The 26,447-nt window shown below is 38.2% G+C and overlaps 1 protein-coding gene across 1 annotated transcript; it reads left to right on the top strand.

Moving 5' to 3' along the window:
- Positions 1-2,459: 2,459 nt before the first annotated feature.
- On the top strand, positions 2,460-26,409 carry frg1 (FSHD region gene 1). The gene is made up of 9 exons (XM_041784442.1): positions 2,460-2,589; positions 3,344-3,411; positions 4,079-4,201; positions 12,097-12,154; positions 12,371-12,485; positions 15,771-15,875; positions 16,067-16,158; positions 23,202-23,312; positions 25,453-26,409. Exons 1-9 carry the CDS (start codon positions 2,531-2,533, stop codon positions 25,487-25,489), a joined length of 768 nt encoding a protein of 255 aa, XP_041640376.1. The 5' UTR covers positions 2,460-2,530; the 3' UTR covers positions 25,490-26,409.
- The last annotated feature ends 38 nt before the right edge of the window (positions 26,410-26,447 follow it).

Raw genomic sequence — 26,447 nt, 5'->3', positions numbered from 1 at the left:
TTTCTCTCCTGCATCAGTTAAGATGGAGTTCACTGATGGAGTTATTTTGGCTTTTTTTTTTTTTTTTTTTTGGGGCTGCTCTCATCATTTTTCTCCAGTCTGTCAACTTTTTTTAGTCAGGTGATTGAGTTCTTACCAGTTGAGTTTCACTGCAGTGAGCAGATAACACAACCCACTGTCTAATTTATTTCACTTCCTGACACCATCCACAAATGATTTATTACCTCCTCTCAGAGGCTCCTGATTGGGCCACGGCCGTTAAATGAAGCATCATTAGCATAGAAGTTATGTGAGGACGCCGTGCTTGAGGTCGACCACCCTGCCTTCCTTTCCAGGTGATTAGTGTGTTTGAGGGAGAGGTCCCCAGGGTTCACCTCAGAGAACATTTAACATTTCTGGACAGTGTGGGTGGGTGGAAGGCAGTTTATGTGTGTTTAAGGTGAAATAAGGTGTGTCTAATGATTTATGATCTACTATGATGAAATCTGATAAATGGAAGACAAATTAAGTCACTGTGATGGTCATGTATTAAACGACCTAATCTAGTATCCCAATAAAACTTGCCGTGTAATCCTGAAAGGAAATTGTTTATCTGCTCAAGCCGAGCAAAGATGCCATTTACATTCTTAACAGGAGCAAAAGCTGCAAAGATTTCCATTTCAAAAATTAAAATAACTAGAAGACAGAGAGAGAAAAGGCCTGTTTTTCAAACTCTGAGACTGGAGGGTCATTGATGTGGCAGGATTGAGGTGTGTTACCTTTCAAAATAAAAGCCCCATACACAGAAAATGGCAAAAGAGGCTTAAAATTTAGCTATTCATAGTGTAGTCTACTTATTTAAGCAAAAATCTATATTTTCAATTCTTCTCTTTTATTTTGAAAATGAATCAAAAGAAAAAAAACACTTCATAAATTATGAAAATGTTGACATGCAAGGTAGACTAACATATAACCAGTGATATATTTCACATTTATCTGGAAAACCTCCCATATAAAGCGGCTGGGAAGGGCAGGACTTTAAAAAAAATCATATACAGTTGCTAGAAAAAGTATGTGAACCCTTTGGGATTTCTTGGATTTCTGCATAAATTGGTCATAAAATGTGTTCTGATGTTCGTCTAAGTCACAACAAAAGACAAACACAGTCTGCTTAAACTTTTACTGCACAAAAAATGATGTTTTCATGTTTTTATTGAACAAAACGTAAACATTCACAGTGCATGGTGGACAAAGTATGTGAACCTTTGGATTTAATAACTGGTTGACCCTCCTTTGGCAGTAATAACCTCAACCAAACGTTTCCTGTAGTTGCAGATCAGACCTGCACAATGGTCAGGAGGAATTTTGGACCATTCTTCTTTACAAAACTGTTTCAGTTTAGCAATATTCTTGGGATGTCTGGTGTGATCATCTGTTCACAGAATATTTTGCCAGTTGTGCTGTGGAACATCCAGGTGCTCTTTTGCAAACTTCAAACGTGCAGCAATTGTTTTTTTGGAGGTGGGCTGACTCCTGGCTCCAATTAGCTCTTGGAGAAGTCATTAGCCTAGGGGTTCACATAATTTTTCCAACCTGCACTGTGAATGTTTACATGTTTTGTTCAATAAAACATGAAAACATATCATTTTTTGTGCAGTATTAGTTTAAGCAGACTGTGTTTGTCTTTTGGTGTGACTTAGATGAAGATCAGAACACATTTTATGACCAATTTATGCAGACATCCAAGAAATCCCAAAGGGTTCACATACTTTTTCTTGCAACTGATATATCTATATATAGCTATCTATATAGGAATATATATATATATAGAGAGAGAGAGAGAGAGAGAGAGAGAGAGAGAGAGAGATCAGTCATTAATCCCATGTCTTTGTTCAAAAAAACTTAAAATATTGCACAAAAATCATATCCCTGACCGTCATGATGCGTAGACTATGGTATTGTGGGTCCTTACAACCCAGGAAATATGGCTTTGCAGTACCGTTACTTTATGTTGTATAATGAAAAAATATAGAGGCTGAGCAGTTAAACCTATGTTGATATTGATATAGGCTATGAATAAAAAACCCAAACCAGTCGATTCCCCAAGATTCTTATTTGTTGGCAATGGCTCAACTCCCAACAAGATCACATAACGTGTTTACTCTTCAAAAAGAGGTTAACATTTTGGTATCCGGCTCATGAAATCCAGAAAATGGCCATAAATTGAGCTTCAAAGGTTTTCCTTAGGGCACCTTAGCCTTGTTGTAGAATTTAAAGAACTAAAAAGAAAAATAAACATTTTAACAAAGCTGTTGTAAGAGTTTCATCTACTATTTGTACGAAATATAGTTGTACAGCATTGATAATCCTCTCGGGTAACTCGATATCTAAGAAGATTTTATAACCACCTTATCAGAATTGTATTTTTGGTTGTTGTTGTTGATGGTAAAGCATGTTGGTCCTTCGCGCCTGCCGTACTTGTTGTGTCTGTAACAGGACACAGAACTCGTACGCTGGCTAGCAGACGTGCTGGTGGCTACTACATAGAGCTATGGCTGAATATTCTCACGTTAAATCAACAAAATTGGTTTTAAAGGGATTTAATAAAGGGTACGTATGTCTTTTACTTAGTACAACTAAACTTTTATTTTACAGGATTGCTCACTGCTCCTGTGGTTACCTTAATGCCTTTCTATGAGCTATGCTAAAGCTAGCAGAGGCTAACGTCATGTTACGTTACTTTGAGCAAACCTTCCGGTGTTTTTACTTTAACGTGTGTACTGATTTCAGTGAAATCATAATCAAACTTTAACGGCCACGTGTTAACAAAGACTACCGTAGGTGTTGGCACGTTAGCCCCTTCTTGACCTAGCTGTTAGCCTAGCACATCAACACTGTTTAAATTCAGGGGACCTACTTTGCCCAAAATACAGTATATCGGTAGAAATGTCCGATATATAGGTCATGTCTTCTTCGTAGCTAAATTATTAGCATGACGGTTTGCTAAAAACATAGAGGAAACCACAGTATAATAGCACATCACTTTGTAGTTCAGACCGACAACTACACCTGGACAACAGCTCTTCTTTGTAAGACTGAGAATACAAAGGAAAACAAGAATTACCACTCTTAGAGGTGTTTCTGTATATAAAGTTAGTCAACTAATATCATAAAGTAACAAACAAACACAAGCACCAGAAATTAAAAAAAAATAGAAGTCATGCTGTTTTGTTTAGGGCACCTGTTCAGAGGTTTTTGTTGTTGTTGTTGTTGTTTTGCCTTTGTTTAACAGTCTTCATCATGTGAAGCAAATGCTGGTGAAGATCCATTTTCTTAATTTTACTGACATATTTTCTTCAAACAGGAAAAAGAAGAAGCATAAAGATAAGAAGAGAAAGGCAGAAGATGATGAAGCAAAAACAGATTTTGTCGGTAAGTTCTAAACTATTTGCTTAAATTGCTGAAGCAGACAAGGTTTTTTTTTTACATCTTGTTCACCTTTGTTAGAAGCTGTGTCATTTCTTGAAAATAAACAGCAGATGGATAAACGAATCTATTTTGACACAGTCTTTGAGATAGGACGGGAAAAATGGCTTCAAAAATTGTTCTGATTTCTCAATTTGGTATTAGCATATCAAAATTTGGGTTGTGATTTACTGACAATAACAGGTTTAGATTTGTGTAGGGAGATAATTTGCAGGAGAATACTGATGTGAAACCACTTTTTTTTATAAGACTGCTGAGAGTAATAAATGTTTATTTCATTTTTTCTTACCATTTTTGTTTTGGGGTGACTGTTGTGTTTGATTTTGTCTCATGTTTTTTTTTTACTTAATCGGCCAAGCTGCAGATCGTCATAAACAGACCTGTAGCTTTCAAAACCCACTAACAAACCTACCAGACCAATACTGAATGAATGGGGAATTTTGTGTCTAAGAAACTAAATGCAATTTATAAGCCCTAACTAGAGTTAAAGTGTGCGTTGCTCCAGAAGTTGCCCTTTAATGGGAAACTGGACTTTCATATCGCTGTAGCTGTTAAGAACACAGCATAGTCATCTGTTACTACGCCTTTTGACATGGCTCCCTCTGCTCACCAGCTGGCTGGTGGACCGTCAGCCGCTTTGGGGAAATCAGTGGAACGGTTGCCATAGAAATGCAGAACAACTCGTACGTCCATGCCCTGGATAGCGGCCTCTTCACACTTGGTGCACCCCACAGAGGTAAGAAGATGTGTCAGAGTGGCTTCAGGGTTTGACCGAGTAATTTCAGAGGTGTCGGGTCGTTCTAACAGCTGCTGAGACTTTCACTCAATTTGATCACTTTTTTCCAGCAGAGAAATGTCTCTGTATTGAGGTGGGGATACCTAACTCACCGTGAAATTGCTTTTTAACTATGAGCCAATTATTTCTGTGCATGGGAGAAAGTTTATACTTGTGTTTCCACAGTGTTTCTTGAGCTTTTCCTCCTTTTTGCTAGCAGTATGTAAGCAAAATATCTTATTTTGGGTTATGTTATTTCTTATTGCTTTTTAAATAATCCCAAGAAATCCATTGCCAACATTCCTCAGAAAAAATGTTCCACTGATTTATTCAGATTTTAACCTTTCTTTTCTTGAGTATTACTCTGATGTTATGTTCACATTTGCCTTTACAAAATTAAAAGCTATAGTCAGCGAAAAAATATAGTTTTATTTTTAGAAATCGTATGAAACAGCAATTATGTTACATAATGCAGTGGCAAGATACATAATGTAATAATGGCATATGTTTAAGTTAAGTTTCCTTTTTTAAGAAGATTTTTACAGAATTTGTTATTCATCACAATTTTAGAAAAGTCCTGTAATCTTAGTGGCTTTGTTGTATGTTGAAGATGAGCTGTGGTAATGGCTTAATCACCTATAACTCAAGAATGATAGACTAAAGGCTCAATTATGCTCCCTTTACACACAAAAATGGAGCCTAAGGGGCATAGAGGGCCTAGTGGTTGAGGCTCATCCCATGTACACAGGAGGCCCAGGTTCAAGTCCGGCTTGTGGCTCCTCTCCTTGCATGTCTCCGCCCCACTCTAATCCCTGTTTCCAACTCCATCCATTGTCCTCCACGATGAATAAAGCAAAAAATGCCCCGAAAATATAAAACAAGATACAAGTATAAATGATACAGCTGTCATACACAAACACACATTTTTTGGAGGGTTTTTTTTCTCATTAAGGGAAAACAACTGATTCTTGATGTTGTGTAATGTTCTTTTTTTGTATCAGCCAACTGAATATGTCCATCTTTAGAATAAGTTTAACATTTATTAATGGCTAAAACAGCCATAAATCCATCCTATATATCAATGCAGCTCTGCCTGTTTTATTTGTTTTTGCAGCTCCCTCTTTGTTCCCCCTGCATCTCCCTGTTCTCTGTATTCTGCATCTGTTTTTTTAGGTTGGCCTGCATGTCATTATAGGTATATTGCATACCAGAGTCTTAAACTTAAATGAAGTTAAAGCAAAAATCCAAATAGCTGTTTAAGTATCAGAAGAATATTTTGGTGATATTATGTACTGTAGTTGGTAGGACATTCAAAGTATATGCAGTTTTACATTTACAAGCATTTTTCTGAAATTGTTCCATGATTTTTAGACACAGTTTTTTGCAGATTGTTAAACCTCTGCCCTTCTTTACTTCTGAGAGACTTTCTCTCTCTAAAATGCTCACTTTATACCCAGTCATGTGACTGACCTGTTAATTGACCTAATTAGTTGCACGGTGCTCCTGCAGCTGTTCTTTATTAGTACCACTTACTTTTCTAGCCTTTTGTTGCCCTGTCCATACTTTTTTATATGTTGTTTATGTTCTGGTTTGAATAAAATATGGGATTGTGAGATTTGCACATTATTGCATTTGGTTATTATTTACATTTTACATGGTGCACCAATTTTTTAAAATTAGGGTTTTAGATATAAAAGACAGGGATGTTAATCTTAGGTCACCATGTCTTAGATGCACAGGGGTGTCTTTAAAACAAGTGGCACTGAAAAGTTTTGAAAATCTTACCAACCTCTGTGTGCATTCTGAGTAAAGATGCATATTCTCCGTCTGCTCACCCATCCCACTGTTGGGCAAACTTGAAGGACTTCAGACTGAACGTTTGCAGTTACGTTTACTGTAGACTTGAGGCACTGTGAGGATGAAGGGTGCGTGTTTGCTTCCAGTCCACAGAGCAGTAAGTATTTTAAGTCTTAAATCCAGACACCAGACTGAAGAGGCTGAGCAGGGGTTGAGTTGAGGGTAAGGACAGAGCAAACTCCTGAGTTCTCCCTCACTTCTGCCTTCAGGCACTTCAGAGGGGAGTGGCTATCATTGAAACAGTCTGCCCGGAAGGAGACACTACCAGCAGATAATTCAGCCCACGTTTTGTGAGAACCAGCGGAAACAGCTTGGAGATTGAAACATCCCAATTCCCTTAGTGGGTCTTCATCCTCTGCATGCGCATAAGCTCATTTCTGGGAGATGAAAGAGAGAAAAGTTTAGAAATAGAGATTACAGATTTACTTCTCTTTACTGGATTTTCTGCTCCGGCACCACTCAGTGGATGATGCAGCATTTTAGAAAACGTCAAAAACTGTTCACATTCACCTGCAGGTCAGAGGGAACACACTTATGCCATCGTCTGACATATTCTAAAGATAATAAGCCTAAAAAAGGCAGCTTGTGACACATTTTACTTCAAGCTTATTCATGATTCCTCCAAAATGTCTCACAGGTGCTGCTCTCCCTGACCTGAACCCTGCATGACACACAAAAATTTGATTTATTGTGAAGGTCTCAGAGTGACCTGATCACTAGCAGAACAGTTTTATAAAGTCATGAGAACCTCAGGTGACCTCAGTGTGAAACAAACATAAAATAAAAGACAACAGTTCCTTTCATATCTTATTCAAATTATTCAAAATATTCATTAAGTGGTGCTGAGCTGAACCCAAATCAGCACAGTGCCATGTAGCTGGAGGCTTTGCATTATTAATTATAAGAATATATAAGTAAAACATGAAGCAGATCTCAAGGATAAACTCATGAGAGCAAATTATGCTCATTTTAATAATAGCACATGGTTGTAACACTGTAATTAATTTAGTACTACATGACTGTTTCTGTGAGGCGAAAGCTTTTACTGTGAAAAAATTAAAGATCAGTCTCATCTCAGTATAATATAAATAAAATAGTTCATATTGTTTCTGTGCCGATGACACTCATTTATATATATCATTCACTAGGAACAAACTCAGCCCAATCAGTGACCTCATTCAGTGCTTTGCAGATTGAAAACATTGAATGGCAACTAACTTTTTACTATTAAATCAGGACAAAACAGAGATTCTCTTAGTAGGTCAAAAGACTCAGAGGGAACAGATTCTTTCTTTGCTAGCTCCACTGTCAGTAGAACATGTGAGTGCACCAAAACACAAGTGTTATTCTAGATGAAGATCTCAGAGGTGTGGACTCGAGTCACACGACTTGGACATGAGTCAGACTCGAGTCACGATTTTGATGATTTTTGACTCCACTTGACAATATCATCAAAGACTTGCACTCTACTTGGACTTTGACATCAATGACTCGGGACATGACTCAGACTTTAGTTCGATGACTTGAAAATACTTGAGATTTTCAGTGAGTGCGTTCAGTAAAATGTGCCCCCATTGAAAGTATTCAACTAACGCAGTGATACTCAACCCACGGCTCTGAAGCTGCATGTGGCTCTTTAGTGACCAGTTGCACCTCTTTTAAGGCTTACTTAAAAAAATCCTCCCGAAATCCTCTATAAATGTGAAAAATCTCAACAGTAAAGACTGTTGGAATAAGTCATATCAATAAATCTAAGCCCACACAAAGAAGACACACTTTAACTTCCAAATTCAAATGAAAACTTGTATATAATTATCGTCCAGGATGGAGGAACGTGCATAAAAGAGCGCAGAGGAAATCCACTGACGTGGCATCTCTTCAGTAAGTTCATTCATAGAGGTGTGCTGTCTTGTGTTCAAAGTTAAGCTTCTGATGCCCTCGTTTGAACACATTTCTTCAGTCACTCCCTGCCGATGCTCTCCCATACTCGTATTTGATGATGACTTTTGCGATGCGCATCACCATCAACGAGCAAAAAACACACGGATCACATTTTGAAATAATGTAAAATTGAGTAAAACTTGTCCAAACGTGGGTGTTTTATTTGATCTTAAAAGTACTAATAATGAATACTGTCAAAATGGCAGAAACAGAAAATGAAAGCAGCAAACTGGCAGGACAGAAAGATTTGTGAGGGGGAGCTGCTGGTGTGAGGCAGGGCTGGCTTTAGCCATTTGGAGGCCCAGGGCAAAGACCAATATGGGGACCCTCCCCCTTTTGCTAAAAGCAATAATAATTTGAGGAAAAAAATATAAAGCACAACTTTAAGTTAACAGAGCCACAGAACTACAGTAAATGTCCAAATATGAAATGTTAATACCCAAACAGACACCCATGATTCATCAGCTCTTTGAAAAGCTTCTCATAGCTGTAAGTCAGCACATTCTGATATTTTAAAAAGACTTTAGTCCAGTTGGAACTTACATGAATAAAACCATATGCTTATTATCAGTGAAATATCCTTTCTTCTGACACCATACAGACATTTTTATGTAGCCTATTGCATCCCATTTAACAACACAATAATCCACCAATTCACTGTTTCATTTCAACCATGGATAGATTGATCATCACATGCACCGGTTTTGGAATGTGACTCTCACAATAGTATTTTTAAGACAATGTAGCTGCTGGGTAGAATAAGGTTGAGTACCGCTGAACTAACGTGACCGTTATTCTGTCATTGTGAGTTAAAATGACTGTACAACGTCTTCAGAAGTTCATTTGTTGTTGCACCACTTAGCACTGACTACATCCTGAATGCTGTGTCAGCACTCCTTTTCTGTGTTATTAAGTTCTGTCACACTGGTCTTATTTTATTTAAAAAATAAGACAATTCAAAATGTATTCATTGTGTTTGTCAAGTTTAATAGATTGTTGCATTGTTAAAATGGCATTTTATTTGGTAAAACAGTGCTTATGACTTGTAAGGACTCGAAAATTTCAAGCCTACGACTTCGGACTTGACTCGACTTGTCTTGTCTTTACTTGAGACTTGACTTGGACTTGCACATCTTTACTTGAGACTTGACTCGAGACTTGGGATTAAGGACTTGAGACTTACTTGAGACTTGCAAAACAATGACTTTCTCCCACCTCTGCTCAGTTTTCAGGATTATGTAGCAAATATCTCAAATCTCACAAACATTTCCAAAGTGAGAGGCTTCCTATCTCTGTCGGAAAAGCTAGTTCATGGATTCATCTCCAGAAGGCCTGACTACATTTCACTTTGTGTTACAAATGAGCTGCTACATACGCTCCAACTTATTTAATAGGCAGCTGCCAGGGCTCTAATAAAAAACAGCAGGTTTGAATGCATCATTTTTAGTTTCACTTCTACTCTCTAGGGTTAGGCGTTCTGTGATACTGGTGCTAAGTTGATCCTTTTTAAAAGGTGCCAATGCCCAAAGAGTGCCTGAATCGATACTTTCAAGAGAAAAGTGTTTTAAAAGTCAGCAGCTTAATAAAAGCTTTCTCAATATCATATATGATTCAGAAATAAGATCCCAGAAGACTATAAAAGTAAAGGAAAAAAGTGTTGCATATTCACATACAGTATTTCATACCTTTCCTTTGGAGTGGCGTGGATTGTGTTGGGGTGGTGAGGTACCAAAATGCAGCACTGAAAGCTGTCTTGTAATTCGGTACAGTAGGTATTAGATATGTTGGTGCCGGTTCTGTATATCACTTAACTCTAGATCAGCTCTTAGTGCTTTCAGTCATTACTGTCCAATTCTTAAATTCTTTACCACAGGAATTAAAGTCTGCTTTAACTGTATCTTCTTTTAAACACAGACATAGACCATATCTTTTTGCACAAGATGTTGGTTAAATCTTGAATAAATGGAGTGCATTTATCTAGGAGTTGTCATTCATTTTAAAGACTCTATTCCTTTTGTGATTTACTATGTTTCCATTTTTTTTCATTCATTCCCTTTATTGAGTATTTTTTGTTTTTCTTGCATAAGGTTTTACTTTTCTCGTGTACTTTGTAAGCATTTACCCTTGAAGCACATGGAGTCTAAGCTTGTCTCATGAAAAGGGCTTTATAAATAAACTTGACTACCTAACATTATTTGTTTAACAAGATTTATCTTGTTAGCTATTTGAGAAGCTTTAATCTGCAGAACAACACATCAGTCATATTTGATAATGTCACAGAGTCATTTAGCAGTCCAAAGCATTCACCTCTGAGGATAAGTACAGCACAAGCAAAGATCTAGACTTCTTTTTTTTGCTGTAAACATCAGCAATGAAACAAAATACATTAATGTGAGACCTCTCATCATCATCATCGATAACACTGTGTTCATCAACAAGTATTTAACAAAATTACCATGTTTTTTAAACAAAAGCTGCTGTGAGCAACACGGTTACACTTTCTAAGAAAATCAATGGTTCCCAACCTTTTTTTCCCTTGAGCTCCTCTTACTTGTGTCTAAGAAAAGCGACCCCTCCCCCTCCAGAATTTCTATGTCCAAATCTTATTTGAATGACATCATTGCAGACAGGGTTTTTGTGCTGATGTACAGTCATTTGCATACGTTTTAGGCATGTAGGGCACTAAGGATTAATTGTGGGGCCTGATACGCCACACCCTGGGGCTGGAGGGGGCTTGACCTTGATGCTTGGCAGCTAAGGCCAAGCTCGACTGCATCTCTTTTGTCCAGGCCCTTTCACACCTAATTATGTGCCCAGGGACCACCAGCAATTTTCGGGCCCTTGGACCTCCACAGCACAACCAGAAGGCCCTACTACCTGACCGGACAGCACTCTAGCCTGTGCTTACTTACCACATCCACCCCTTCCTGCCCTAAAGGTGTGGATGTACTTATCTTTTTTAAGGATTTTTTTCCCAATGCCCCTGGTAATATGCAAGTCCAGAGCATGACCAGGGTTCTTCAGTCCTCCTTTCTGCCTGATGGTGCCCTCAGGCGGCTGACTCACCACATCTGTGCCTTATTTCCACCTCAATTTTTGGCCAAAACATGCCTAGAAGTTTTGCTCAGTACTTTATGTCTGCTATTTCTCGCTGGGAAGTTTGTTGCCATACCTCAACCAACTTTTTCTCCATCTCACATTTCTACATACAGTCCCAACTTTGTCATCCTTCTTTCACTTTGCTGTTTGCTTTGTTACACTTGTGACTTTAGCACTTGAGCAATCTTTGCTCTCATTGGTCATCTCCACTGATGTGAGAGACTAAATCAGAGATGGCAGACAGAAAAATTTAACATGTTTTTTATTTTTATTTTATTTTATTTAACCTTTATTTAACCATGATTTATTCCCATTGAAATTTAAAAAATATCTTTTACAAGGGAGTCCTGGCAAAGACAGCAGCATGATAAATTTCACATATATGACAATAGAACACGACATTGAACAAAGGTTACATCAATCAACAAATCAGCAGCTTTCAGCAGAAAAACGTGCACACACTGGTCAAATGTTTCCTAATTCTAGCTTTGAAATCTCCTAAACTAACATGACGCTCAAGTTTAAGATGACCCTGTAACTCTGACCAAGACGATGGAGTGAAAACATTAAAAGCTCTTTGACCAAAGACAGAGCGAGTGCAAGGAATCTCATACATGCTGAGTCTATCATGTATGAGATACACTTTCTGTCAGGAAGTTATGAGTCGCCCCTGATGTATTCTAGATTGTCATTTGTTGTGACTGATTACACAGGATAAACAATCAAAAACTGCAATATAGGTCTGTAATGTTGTAAAAACATGTAGTCTGACCATGACATTACACACTATAAAGGATTTTGCCTGCATATTAAAAAAGACAGAATCAGGTGCCTAGGTCTTCTTCTTTCCCAGAAATGATTGGATTTTTACTGGTATTAAAGTTTTAAATTCTGGTGTTGTGATAACACTTCTACAAACATCCATCAATGAAAGGTAAACACTGTTTTGTATGTTTCAGCTGATGAAGGACCTGACCCCCCAGAGCAGTTTACAGCCATCAAGCTTTCTGACACAAGGTGAGTAAACAAAAACAAACTGCACTTTGAATTTTCATCAACAGATAATCTCTCGGACACGGATTTAATATGTGTCCAGAGGGGTAGCAGTATCTTTCTTGTTACAAAGATAAAAAAAGAAAATAGCACTCATTATTCCACTGTTTGTGCACTTTAAATGCTGCGCTAGTGTGCTGCCATTGTCGAGTTTGATTTGATTATTTTTTGTTGTTGCAGGGTAGCCTTGAAGTCTGGATATGGCAAATACCTGGGTATCAACTCTGATGGTTTGGTAGTGGGACGCTCTGATGCCATTGGTGCCAGGGAACAATGGGAAGCAGTCTTTCAGGATGTGAGTAGATCTTTAATGTCTTTCCAAATGTCAGTCAATGAATGTGTGGATTAAAGCTGGATCCAACTGGTAGAGAGAAATAAAAGTGAGTACAGTCTCACATAGAGGAAAAAAATGCACATTACATTGATATGTTTCAGTACAAGTGGAATTGTAGATCTGGTCAATTAATCAAATTAATCAATAAGTTCTTCTGCTTTTGAAGTACTTCAGGCATTTTCAGCCAGCTGAAACAAGCTAGTTTTTAAGGTTTTGTACCACCTCCATAGAAATGACTTTACATACCCCCCCACATAGGAGATATTTCACAATGATTTTTGCATTTCGGCTGACTTGCCAAATACAGGTACATCTCAAAAAATTAGATTGTCATGAAAAAGTTCAATACGTTTTGTCACTCATTTCAGAAGTGAAACCCGTATATTATATAGACTCATTACACATAGAGTGAAATTTTCCAAGCCTTTATTTCTTGAATACAATATACGATAACGGTATTTTAAACAGAAACGTCAGGCTTCTGAAAAGTATGTTCATTTCTATGCACTCAATATTTAGTTGGGCCTCCTTTTGCATGAATTACTGCATCAATGTGGTGTGGCATGGAGGCGATCAGCCTGTGGCACTGCTCAGGTGTAATGGAAACCCAGGTGTCTTTGAAAGCAGCCTTCAGGTCGTCTGCATTGTTGGGTCTGGTGTCTCTCATCTCCCTCTTGACAATACCCCATAGATGGGGTTCAGGTCAGGCCAGTTTGCTGGCCAATCAAGAACAGTAACACCATGGTCATTGAACCAGCTTTTGGTACCTTTGGCAGTGTGGGTAGGTGCCAAGTCCTGCTAGAAAATGAAATCAGCATATCCATGAAGCTTGTCAGCAGAAGGAAGCATGAAGTGCTCTAAAATGTCCTGGTAGATGACTGCGTTGACTGTGGACTTCAGAAAACACAGTGGACCAACACCAGCAGATGCCATGGCAGCCCAAATCATTACTGACTGTGGAAACTTCACACTAGACTTCAAGCAAAGTGGATTCTGTGCCTCTCTACTCTTCCTCCAGAAACTGGATCCTTAATTTCAAAATGACATGCAAAATTTACTTTCATCTGAAAAGAGGACTTTGGACCACTGAGCAACAGTCCAGTTCTTTTTCTCCACAGCCCAGGTAAGATGCTTCTGACGTTGTCTCTGGTTCAGGAGTGGCTTGACACGAGGAATGCCACATTTGTAGCCCATGTCTAGGATTTGTCTGTGCGTAGTGGTTCTTGATGCGCCAACTCCAGCCTCAGTACATTCTTTGTGAAGCTCCCCCAAATTCTTGAATGGATTTTGCTTGACAGTCCTCTCAAGGCTGTGGTTCTCCCTTATGCTGGTGCACCTTCTCTTACCGCACTTTATCCTTCCACTCAACTTTCTATGAATATGCTTGGATACAGCACTCTGTAAACAACCAGCTTCTTTAGCAATGACCTTTTGTGGCTTACCCTCCTTGTGGAGGATGTCAATGACTGTCTTCTGGACATCTGTCCAGTCTGCAGTCTTCCCCATGATTGTGTAGCCTACTGACCCAGACTGAGAGGCCATTTAAAGGCTCAGGAAACCTTTGCAGGTGTTTGGAGTTAACTGGCTGATTAGGGTGTGACACCATGACTTTTCAATATTGAACTTTTTCACAATATTCTAATTTTCTGAGACAATGAATTTGGGGTTTTTATTATCTGTAAGCCATAATCATCAACATTTCAAGAAGTAAAGGCTTGAAATATTTCACTCTATGTGTAATGATTCTATATAATATATGGATTTCACTTTCAGAAATGAGTGACAAAAAATATTGAACTTCTCATGATATTCTAATTTTTTGAGATGTACCTGTACTTTGATTGGGGGATTGGTTTAATGTTGATGTTATGGATGTGTATGAATGGAATTGGCTAATACTGATGGCCAATTCTCCATAGTAACCTCTGTCATCAGTGTATGAATGTGGGGTGAAATGGTGGATGTGACCTGCAGTTTAAAAAACTCTATGCCTTCGCTTATAGAGGAGGACAGCGGATAGTCAGAAACAGGGACAAGAGAGCCGGGGAGGGACATACGGGAAAGTAGCCATAGGCCAGACCTGAACTTGGGACTAGAAAAGCACTAGACAAGCTGAAGTCCATTTAGTAGGGACGTGACAAGATTGAAACGTCACAAGAATTCTCGTTAAGGTGAAACTGTCTTGCGAGATCAGTATGCCACAGAGAGGAAGAGCAGCAGCTGCCATGACAGGAAACGAAGCCAAACTGGAAATTATAAAGATAACAGAGATGCCCCTGACACTTTAAAAATGTTGGCGCGGCAGCTAGTGAAGACAGGGAGCTGACCTGTTTGGATCACAGCTCCCAGCCCCTCCTCTTCCCCTGCATAAACTACTCTGGTTGCTCAAGAGCCCCAAATGGGTAACAAGTTCATCATAACAGTGTAAAATGATTCAATGCTGCTGCTAAAGACCTCTGCAGAGTCTCTGTAAGGAGAGTACAGTGTTTATTTAGTTTGTGTATGCACATAGCGTCACTTATACACACATCACAGAGAAGTAAAGAAAACAGATATCACATTTGACAAGCTGGAATTCCTATTTTTTTATTTACTCAAAAAGAATCATGATTATAGAAATAGCTGGCAATTAAATGTACAGTTGACAATAAGAAATTATCAGTATGATTATCTAAAAAGTCTTTATTGGATAATTTTTAGGGTGCTGAATTTGTCAGAAAAAAATGAGAATGTTGACTTTTTCAGAATTTCAGAATGTATATTTTGTCTTTTTTGGCATTTCATGTCATTCAAATAGTGAGAGACTGACAGTGTAGTTACATAACGTTATGAAAGCTGTACCTTATCTTTATTTAAAAACATGTTTTATTTTTATGAATGTCCTCGTAAACATCAGTCAGAGTTTTAGATTAAAGACACTTTTACATTGGCGCTCATATTTACCTCTCATCTGCTGCCTTTCACAGCTCACCTCATGGCTGATTGGAGTTAAGTCCAGGAGAGATAACACTTCACTTTAGTCCAGAACAACTAATTCATTATTCAGAATGCATCTACCTTATCACTTTAGCACACTTCTCGCCTTGATGCTTTGTTGAACCTTTAAACAACCTGCCCGGCACAACCTTGAGACTCTTTAACATCAAATATCGGGCACCCTTTCATGCCTGTCACAACAAGCAATCCCACTGCAATTCTATCTAATCTACTGCCTCCTCTTCTGTGTCTCTTTCTGTTCCGCCTCAGGGCAAAATGGCTCTCCTGGCAGCAAATAGCTGTTTCATCTCCTACAGTGACAGCGGGGACATCGTGGCCAAGAGCAAGACAGCAGGGGAAGGCGAGATGGTGAAGGTGATGTGTAAATTGTGTTCTTCCACAAGGTTGCATGTTAATCCTTTTATTTTTAAGCATGCCATCTCTGTGGGGACCGGAGATGGAAAGGGAAAATATGTGTGACCTCACTTCAGGGGGTTCAACTTATTGATATTTAATGCAAAACTCTCCTTCCGTTCTGTGTCTTTTTGTCCCTGAATGATGAACAGATCAGGTCGAATGCAGAGCGGGAGGTCAAGCGTAAAGACGACATTGCAGAAGAAGACAGGGGCAACGTGAAGTCCTGTGAGGTCAATTATGTGTACGTAACCTACACACTCTTTAACTTTAGTGCTGACTGAGCAAACCCATGTTGACCTGTATCTGCATCCAAGTAAGGGAGTTATGAAAGCAGATTTTTAAACTCTGACATGACTTTAGTAAAGATCAGACAATATGGATACCTTCTTTTAGAATAAACTCCTCAGCACTAAGTACTGGGTGATTTCTTGTTTTTAATTACCAAAAAATGCAGGCAGACTTCTGCATGCTGTCTAAATTGCCCAAATATTTTCTTAATGTGCTGGGTCTCTTCCTCTCAGGATAGCTCTGGGTTAGAAATAGGAGTGAAGGTCGGCTCAGACTACACAATCGTTTTGATCCTGACTACTCATCATATGTCACCACAGTCTCTATGACTGTGTGCAAGTTCACAGATCATCAGGAGGGAGGGTCCAAGAGAGTGAATCATAAAAGCACTCTAATTGATGCTTGTGGTGTTTTGCTCTGTCAGAAGAGAGAAAAAAAAACAAAACAAACAATTATGGGCTCTTCCTAATGTATCAAGAGGACAACATGGGTCAGTTCTCCTTCAAGTAGAATATGAGGTATAAATGTGATAGAATGTCAAGAAAATCACTGTATTTAGACATAAATACAGTGTAAATACAGACGGGGAGAAAACGACGGGACTTGTTTAATGTGACTCTGGTAAATTATGATACTAAGATGAGGGGCAAATGCTTTTCTATTGGTAGGTGTCAGGATTCATGTCATTGATGTCAGGTCAGGGTGTCAGACCAGACGACTATGCAAGGAAAATTATGACATGCTAGTCTAGTTGAGTCGTGGCCATTGGGCATCTTAGAAGTGTTGTTAATTATATCATACTACAAGATTGTTTGTCATTCCCGATGCTTATAATCAGACTCAATGTTTGACAAGGTGAGATAGTGCAGTTGGGCCAAAATCTGTCTGAATTCTTGTAGTCTGAGCCGGCCCTAGAGCCTGATACATACTCCGCAAGAACGAAGAAATTTGTTCATTTTCTTGAGGTGGCAAGAACAAGAACAAAGTTAGTTCTGGCCAAGATTTCATACTTCACGAGCTCAAATGCAGAACTTTTCGTACAGCCCTCCAGCTGGAATGACTGTACTTCTGCTTTTCTGTGTTAGACCACGCCCACTTCAAGTGTCAGAGTATTAAGGATTTTGACAACCCTACTTCAATCTTATTTTCTGTAGATGTTTTCTTGATCTGGATTTTGTTGGCAGTTGAAGTGCCTGAAACCCCAAAACTTTTTAAATACTGTTGGAGGAAATAGCTTGCATTTCAGTTTAGGGCTGGGGAATTAATCACAAATTGGATTAAATCGCAATTTGGCGTGCTGCAATTTACAAATTGTTTACAAGTTTACAATTTACAAGTTGCAATATTTCTTTAACTTGAAAAGTGTCAGAATACCAGTTTAATAAATCGTTTTTGCAGCAGAGATTGTATGCACATTATGCAAACATTCGTCATTTTTATAATGGTTTACAAAAATCCTCCTTTTCCTGTTTTATGAATGTTTTTTAATCAAAATGAGTGACGTAAAAATTATAATAAATGTCCTTAAACAACTACTAAACAAAGCAAATGACGTCACATTTGCAATATGAGCAAAAATAGTTAGCTCATTGTAAATAAAACTGTTGAAGCCTATCGCTACTTCACAAAAGTCATACCCTAGCTGCGGTCAGCTGGTAGCCAGCTACACCTCCTCCACCCCAGCCGCTTCCTTTATAGCTTAAAGCTTCTTGCACCCCCATGTTCAGATTCATGCTACGATAGATTAATTACTTCTGAAATTATTTCATTGTTTTCAATGCACATGCTCTCATTTATGGAACTATTTATTGCTTGAATTTGGTGAAAAGGACCGAAAATTGACCTAAGAATAATCGCATATTTCAATATTGGGGGAAAAAAACACAATTAGATTATTTTTGCAAATCATTCAGCCCTATTTCAGTTGGTTAACTTGCATGATAAATACAGAGCTAAACTACTTTGGGCAAATTTTTGGCTCATGTCAATTTTAGCTCTCCCTTTGGACAAAGCATCATCTTTTATCTTAGCTGATTAGTTCCTGTCCTCTTAAAAGTAGCATTTTAAACCCAAAACTTCATCTGCGTTATTTAAACTTTCAAATTTATGGCTCATAAATAATCTGTCCTCTGAAAAACTTTAATAAGTTGGTTCTGACAGAGCAGTTAACCCTTTCATCCAAAACTTTAAGCAGAGTCAGACAGGAAAAAAAACAGTATAGAAATTTTCCTTCTATATTCTACTGGCCTTTTTTTATTTTTAAGATCATAAAGAGGAGCCCATATTAATAATATCCTTGTGTTTCAAGTCATCTAAAATATTCTTACAAGATCATTAAACACAAGTTTTACTCATATTTGTGTCAGAAAAGCAAAGGAACAGATTTGAGACATCAACATACCATGAACTAGGAAATAACTATTAAATTGGCAACACATATTTTGTTTTCTTCTTTGTACTTTGTCAGATCCTTGCCTTTCCCTGTAATTCACATGGCTTTCTCTCTTTAGATGTCTAAAAACATCAACAGACAAAGAAAACCTTCTATTTTACTGGTAACAACTGGTGGAAGTCTTTAAGAGCTCACAGCCGTAATAAAAGCTGACAACCCTTGCAGCACAGTAAATGCACCACCGCACCAATCCACACCCTCAAATTATCAGTGTTACTAGCTTCTCTCTGACATAGTGTCAATAACTATTAAAAAGTTTTACAAACAGTCTTTTACTTCAACTGTAGCCCAAGAGTCCATAAAGTGAAAAAACAGCACGTAAACACAATACGCACATACACAGAGATGTAAACAGCAAAATAAATAGGACTGTCTGGAAACAGAAACATGCACAGCAGGGTTGGAAATTGACTTTTTCATTTTCCTGCTTCTGGTGGATTCAAATATCGACCAGCGACCCTTTTTTAAAGGAGCATTGTTTAATGAGCTGTAATACAATTTCACGGCTTACAGTATTGAAGTTATACATTATTTAATAAGAGGCGGTTGTTGCACAATTTAATAATCCAAAATGTTGCTCATTTTAAATCAGTGGTTCTCAACTGGTGGGCCAGGACCCAAAAGCGTTCGCAGAGCTGGTGTTGGTGGGTCGTGAAGACGTTTGTGGAAAAAAACTGAAGCTAAAAGTCCATGATGTATGGAAGCTAAAGTACATTCATACACTTTATTTCACCCTGTTTTACATGATAATGTGTACATTTTAGTCTTCTCATGAAATCTAAACCTGTTTAACTCCTTTTCTGAGGAAAAAAAAAACTGGTTTCCACACTTAAATATTGTTTCTCAAAATCTCTGGAAAACAACCAAAATGTTCACCTTATCATGGGAAATGTAATAAAATACAACGTATGCATGTATAGAAGTTTAGGATTTCTATAATGGCATTCTTGTCCTACCTCTTTGTTTAGTCACATTTTGTAAAATTAAGTACTTGTTGTCAAATAAATTTGATCTATTAAAAAATTAAGACTAGACCAGGTGAGAACCACTGTTTTAAACCACACTTTTTCGACCAGTTTGTCCTGTACTCCACCATGCAAACCTTTGCTGTTCTTCCTACAGAGATACTATAAATTCACAGGTATTTTCCTGCATTATAAATAAGAGACTTGCTAGAATTTTGTGCAGGATTTCTGTAGTCTTAAGCCAAAATTCTGGCCTTGGTTACTTTTTTGTACTTGCGGCAAGCAAGGCATTGGTTCAAATGCCTTTAGCAGATACTATACTAAACGTAAAACAAAACGTGAGGAAATTTGTGTTTGGTACATTATTTCTTTGTTGTAGCAATGCTTCTTGGTAACAAATCTTATACCGTTGGAAAGCCTGTTTAATTCCCTTTTAAATGATGCCACATTTGTAAGGATCATGCATTTGTGGGATGAGCAGCAGAGCTGAGTATGTGGGTTGCGCCCATGAAAAATGTGCCAGATCTTCTCTGCCACTGCCAAACAGCTTATTTTGCTGTTGCTATTGACTCTTGTTTTGAGCTTCTGGTACCCCCAGGTGCTGACCTGTGAGCATGGTCCCTGTTCCAGTGGTCAGTAGATGTCTGCTTCAAGAATTGGCATGCCACGTTTGACTGATCTGGATAGGCCCCGTCGGTTGGGCAACTTCAAGCTGATGTTCCGCAAAACTAAGTTGTGACATTGTTTGGAGTGAACCCTAGTACCATCTCCAAACTGAAGGCCAAGTTCCATAGAATGGGTAATGTCAGACAGGCCGCGAAGTGGGCATCCCAAGAAGACAACACCCCAAGAATACCGTTTTCTCACCTTGTCAGCAAGAACTCTATCCTCCAAGATGACAACACTCGCCCCCTCAGAGAGGGGTTTATCAGAGACTACCTCCAGAATTTTGGAGTGGAGAGGATAGAATAACCTGCCAGCAGTCCTGACCTTAACCCCATTGAACACTTGTGGGATCAGCTTGGGTGTGCTGTTCATGCCAGAGTGACCAACATAACCACGTTGGCTGACTTGCGGCAAATGCTGGTTGAAGAATGGGATGCCATCCCGCCATAGTGTGTGACCAGGCTGGGGACTAGCATGAGGAGGACGTGCCAGGCTGTTGTGGCTGTGTATGGTTCTTCCACATGCTACTGAGGCTCCTGTTTGTTAAATGAATAAATTGTTAAATTGTCAGTATGTCTTTGTTTCTTCAGACTTCAGTCATCCAATCCACCGAACACCAAACAAGAATCAATGGCAGAATCAGCTGTTCGGCAGAGGAGATTTGGCACATTTTTTATGGGTGCAACCCACATACTCAGCTCTGCTGCTCATCCCACAAATGCATGTTCCTTACAAATGTGGCACCATTTTAAGGGTAATAAACAGGCTTTCCAACGGTATAAAATTTATTGCCAAGAAGCATTATTACAACAAAGAAATAATGTACCAAACACAAATTTCCTTACTTTTTGTTTTAAGTTTAGTTAGTTGCAGTGGAGAACTGCTCTGATATGAAACTGAGTCATCCCTCCTTTTTTTAAAATAACCTGAAATACTGTCTTATTGCCTAGTCTTATCAGAGATGGGGGTGCAAATGGCCCTGTGGTTTGTTGTACATAAAGGCTTTTATCTCCTAAGCATACAAGGCTGGGTTCAAATTTTTTCTCTCTCCACCTATTTCCTTTTCTGTCCAGCATCCTGCCAAAATAAAAGCTAAAAAACAAACAAACACAAAGAGTCCTAAAAATGACAGGTTCAATCATTTTTTGCAGTGTTTTCTAATACACAAAACCTTACTGTTTTACTATAAAAATTAACCAAATGCAAAAATAGATCTACAACTGTCACTGTCCATATACACAGGTGTGTCTGTTACATTAGGATGCATGGTCAAAAATTAATTCACCAGAGGCTGCATTCTCACACGGACCTCCACCTCTCCTTTGCTGCAGCTCCAACTGATCCCTGCATAGCTGTTCTGTAATAGCAGTCTGCCTAGGCAAGCCAACATCAGATGTGCTCACAAACGCAAATATTTCCTAAAAGTAGGCCTGCCATTTTCCCAAGTAAAGTGCTCTGGCTTGAACTGTTGGCTAAACAGCTCCAAACATTATCAGTGATAATGCAGCATTTAGCCTGTATTGGTAAGCTAAGAGATAACATGCAGAAATATGAATGAAATAAATGTAGAGTATGGAATGAAGGCTTCATGCATATCGATATGAATATTGAACTGGAGCTTAAATGACCCTTAAGTCAACAAGCTCTTTCAGCTTGTACCCCAAAGATGTTTATTTCCAGTCATGCCAACACGTTATCCATTGTTTCTCTTGTTCCAGACATTTAATGTGACTTTAAGGGTTTCTTTGCCTGTAAACTGTTGTCACATTGTGTTTATAATTACACTTATGTTTCACAACCGTTTGACATTGTGCAGTTTAAGCAGTATACTTACCTGTCAACCAACCCTTAAATAAGCGCTGAAGCCCTTTATTCTGATTGAAGGGGAAACGAGGCAATTTCCTCCCCATTATCTTCCCATCATGTCAGTCTGCTGTGACAAGAATTTGACAACAAAATCACATCTCTGGATGCCAGATCATGCCTTTAGGTTATCGTTTCATCAGTCCCACAGCTATAAAGATGCAGTTGATGGTGCTGTTAGAGGCAGGGATGGGTTGGGGAAAGGTTGGTTTGGACATTTCAGCATCTAATGCTCAGAGTGTTTTATATATGGCCCATCTGTGGCCTATTAAGATCCCAGCAATGTGTCTGAAGCTGTTGTTTGCTTGGCATGCTTTGGCTTGTGATCCCACTCTATTATTTGTTTCCGATGAACGCCGGGGAAATGGACTCATCATGCTGACATGTTGATAATGGCTGCCCTTGAGCTCGCGTCTTGATGTAGTGTTTAGTGTCTAAAACGCCTTTGAGGATGGAGTGTAGCCCGGGAATTGTAAAACACAAGCAGAGGAAAAGGAAACTAAATGTCAAACACGTTTCTGACAAAACGACATGGTTGTTAAATGCTGTGTTGCGGTGGATATCTAAAGAAATTGTTTTTGTTGCTCATATTTAAGTAAAAGACCATTTTAACCCCTTACGTGCACTTTTGTCATGAAAAATGTCCCTGAACTTCACATTGGCATTAAAAAGGATGACAATCCGCACATGGAAAGCTGCTACATTGTTGAATTCAAGACCCAAAGACAAAATTAAGTTTTCATTTAAAAGCATATTTTAGTCAAAAAGCATCATCCAGTCTTACTCCAATATACTTTCTGCTGTATATCACAGTAAATAATCTGTGTACATTAAACCGTAGCAGCTTCTCACCTTAGCGATCAGCCTGTTGCTAGTCAGCTGCTGTCATCATATTAGTACTCTGCTTTCGTTAATTCCAGCATTATAATTTATTGTTTTTCTCTTTCCTTCTGGGACTTTAAACGTCCCTGTCAGTCTTTGAAAGAGGTTTACATGTTGTTTGCCTTTTCATATCCACATAAGTCATATTCATGCTGTTGTGTGTTGCAGGAAAAAGTTTCAGAGTTTTCAGGATCGGCGACTCCGAGTCAACGAGGAAGACACCTCATCACTGAAGCGAGCCAGACTGGACGGGAAGTTCCATGAAGAGTTGCTGGACAGGTGTGGAAATAAGCTCATTAGATATTTATTCTCAAACAGTTTGTTTCAATTTTTCATGACATCAATCCTCCATAAGCATTTCTTCACAGAAAAAGTAGTTTATCACAAGTCAAACTATAAAATTCTATTTCACACTTAGAACACACAATATCCAAATTCCACCACCAGGGGGCTCTAAATCAAAACAGAAACAGAAGTTGAAAAGTGAAGCAATGCCCAGCTCCTCCCCCCATGTTGCTTGCCTTTTGTTTTGAATTGAGATAAAGTGCCTCTACTAAACTGTAAATTAAAGTAATGGATCAGATTCAAATAGTGAGGGAGAAAAGCTGTTAAAAGTGCTCTTCCTGCTTAAAGCAAGAGGCACATGGCTGCAGACATCAGACACCCATAACTTCATGCACTTTTAGAATTAAAAAAAAAGAAAAAAATGATTATAGATGTCTGTCATTTAAAAAAAAAACTTTTCTTAATAATTTGGGGCACAGCTGGCCTAATGGTAAGGTTGCGCCCCATGTACACGGGCAGCCTAGGTTCAAGTCTGCCTACAGCTCCTTTCCTGCATGTCTCTCCCCCACTCTCTCATCCCTGTATCTGATTCTATCCACTGTCCTCCACTATCAATAAAGGCACAAAGGCACAAAATTAAAGTCTTAATAAACAGCTTTTATAATTGCTTTTTTTTAAATCCATAGTCTACACCCCCCCCCCCCAAATGCGCCCTAGTAATGATGTATTTTAATTTTTTTTTTTTTTTTTTTTTTTTTTTTTAATTGAGGCATCTTTTCAGAAAAAAAAACTGAACTCTGTAAGGTGAAGGTTATTGAAGGAGAAAGGCTGTTTTAAAAGTGCCTATGTATTCCAGCTTGTGCTTCTGGTGTATGGGGGCTCCACACAAAGCATTTTGGGAAACCGATGCAGTGTGAGGCCAAAATACGTCAGAACTTTTAAGCAGTTTTTCTCTCTCAAACGTGAAATTTATCCACAAAATTAAATGTTGGTTTACTGTGTAGTGCATACAACTCATGAAGCTAATCAATTAAAAAAAAAAAAAACATAGTAGGCAACATGTTTATGAAAGCTCAAGAGCCTATAGGTTTATAAATGTCTGATGACTGCAGAGGGCTCTCTTGCTTAAAGCTGCAAGCAGTCAGAATGCTTTGTGAGTAGCTTTCAGCATTAACCCTGGCTACTTCAAACTTTATGGAGTTGATCATTAAGGGTTGAACTTTGGCAGATAATTCTTGTGGTTCACCGCTAGTAAACAGCACTACATTAATAAGATACAGCAACAAAGCAAGTGGAAATACAAGAAGCGTTTCAATGTGGAAAAAAATCTACATCTTATTTTTCAGACTATTGAGAAATACAGAACCAATAAAAGGCTCCCAATTTACAAGCATTGAGTACAAATAAATTGTTAACTTCCTCCCAAAATGTGGCAAAAAAATCTACATTTTGCAATGATTTAATTGGTTTCCATTGCACCGTTTCCTTCTTTAATATGTGTTCAAAAAGGTGACTGATTAAAAAAAAAAAAGTTGTCATCCTTTTTTAAATGTATTCCCCCACTCTCTGTTCCCATATTCCCTGTCCCTCTGCAACTGTCCTGTCAAAAATAAAAGCAAAAGCCCCAAAAGATAATAGAAGGATAAAAGATAGGGATAAAAAGGATAGATAACGGATCAAAAAGGTCAATCTTAAACCAAAAGGTTAGTAAAATGAAAATGAAACATGGATTATATTGCTTTATACATGAACAGAAAGCAAGATGCTGAAGCTGTTGTTCTGTCTCATTTAAAGAAGCCAGTTGCTTCAGGTAGCCTCCTGCTGTTAGTCAGAGCTGTGATAAAAAATAGGATATATGAGAATTGATTTATGCTGTAATATTTCACACGTTCTAATGAATTATAGAGCATGAACAAGTGAATTTACAGTACGAAACAAGTCTGCATAACCACTGGCTGCACACAGTCTAAAAAACAAACTATCACTAATCCACACTAATCTTGTTAGATTAGGTAATGTAAACAAGATGTCATGCATATCTATCTTGAATTTCCCTCGGGATTAATAAAGAATCCATCCATCCATACATATTCGTTGAATTTTTAATAAGAGTAAGATGTTTTTTTTATTACAGGAGGAGCAAAATGAAAGCAGACAGATACTGCAAGTGAAGACTCAAGTTTGTAACTTGCTGAAATGTTTTGTAAATTTCTTTATTTTTTAGATTTGGCCATTTGATCTTACTTTTCATGTAGTCTTATATTGTTTTTTATCATGGTAATAAAAAAACATGGTCAAATCAGTGGTGTTGGTTCGTTCTTTCAATTAATAGATATTTGTCCTTTCACTTTGCTGTAGAGCTTTTTTTTTTTTAGTTTAACTTTTAGAGATTGCCCTCTGTTTTGTATGTCTATGAAACATTTTGTAAACGAATCAGGCGACTGACTGGCCAGTAAAATGTTACACGAACTGGAGCCGAGTTTGTAACACTCAAGGGAAACAACGGCTCAAATTGATCTTTAACTGACCTTTGATTAAAGGTCAGAGTGTTTGTTTGATGTATTTATGCAGATTTTGAGTTGTTTTCTGTTGTGACAAAGATAAATGTCACCCACAAAACTAATAAATCCATAAAAAATGAAGTGTGTTGAAAAGGAAATAAAGTGAATTGGATGTGCCCTCTACTCCATCCCCTTGTTAGTCTCATGCATGAACCTTTGATTCTTACACCATGAATATTAAATTGTCAAATAAACACCTGTAATTTTTTAATTAACATGAGCAGTGAAGGCTTAGATTAAGCCAACATGAAACTGGTGTTGTGTTCATACAGTCAAAGTTTGGTGCAAGCTAGTCCAGATCTTCCTCTTTGACCCTATGAAAGTTTTCATCCCATATCTTAAATCTCATGGCAGTGTCAACTTCAAGCCTTCTTCAAACTGTTTCATCAAAGTCAGAAGCTGACACAGTCTCACATGTTCACATTTGTTCACGAGGTCAGATCATTTTTTTTAACAAGAAGTGGCTTATTTTACAGCTGACTTTGTTTTGGTTAAATATGATGTTTAAGCTTTTTAATATAAATGCACAAAAAGTTACTTGAATATGACAATACTACAAGCTTCCTGG

The sequence above is a fragment of the Cheilinus undulatus genome, linkage group 4 (assembly GCF_018320785.1).
Source record: "Cheilinus undulatus linkage group 4, ASM1832078v1, whole genome shotgun sequence".
Classification (NCBI taxonomy): domain Eukaryota; kingdom Metazoa; phylum Chordata; class Actinopteri; order Labriformes; family Labridae; genus Cheilinus; species Cheilinus undulatus.
This window is presented reverse-complemented; position numbering and strand designations above follow the sequence as displayed.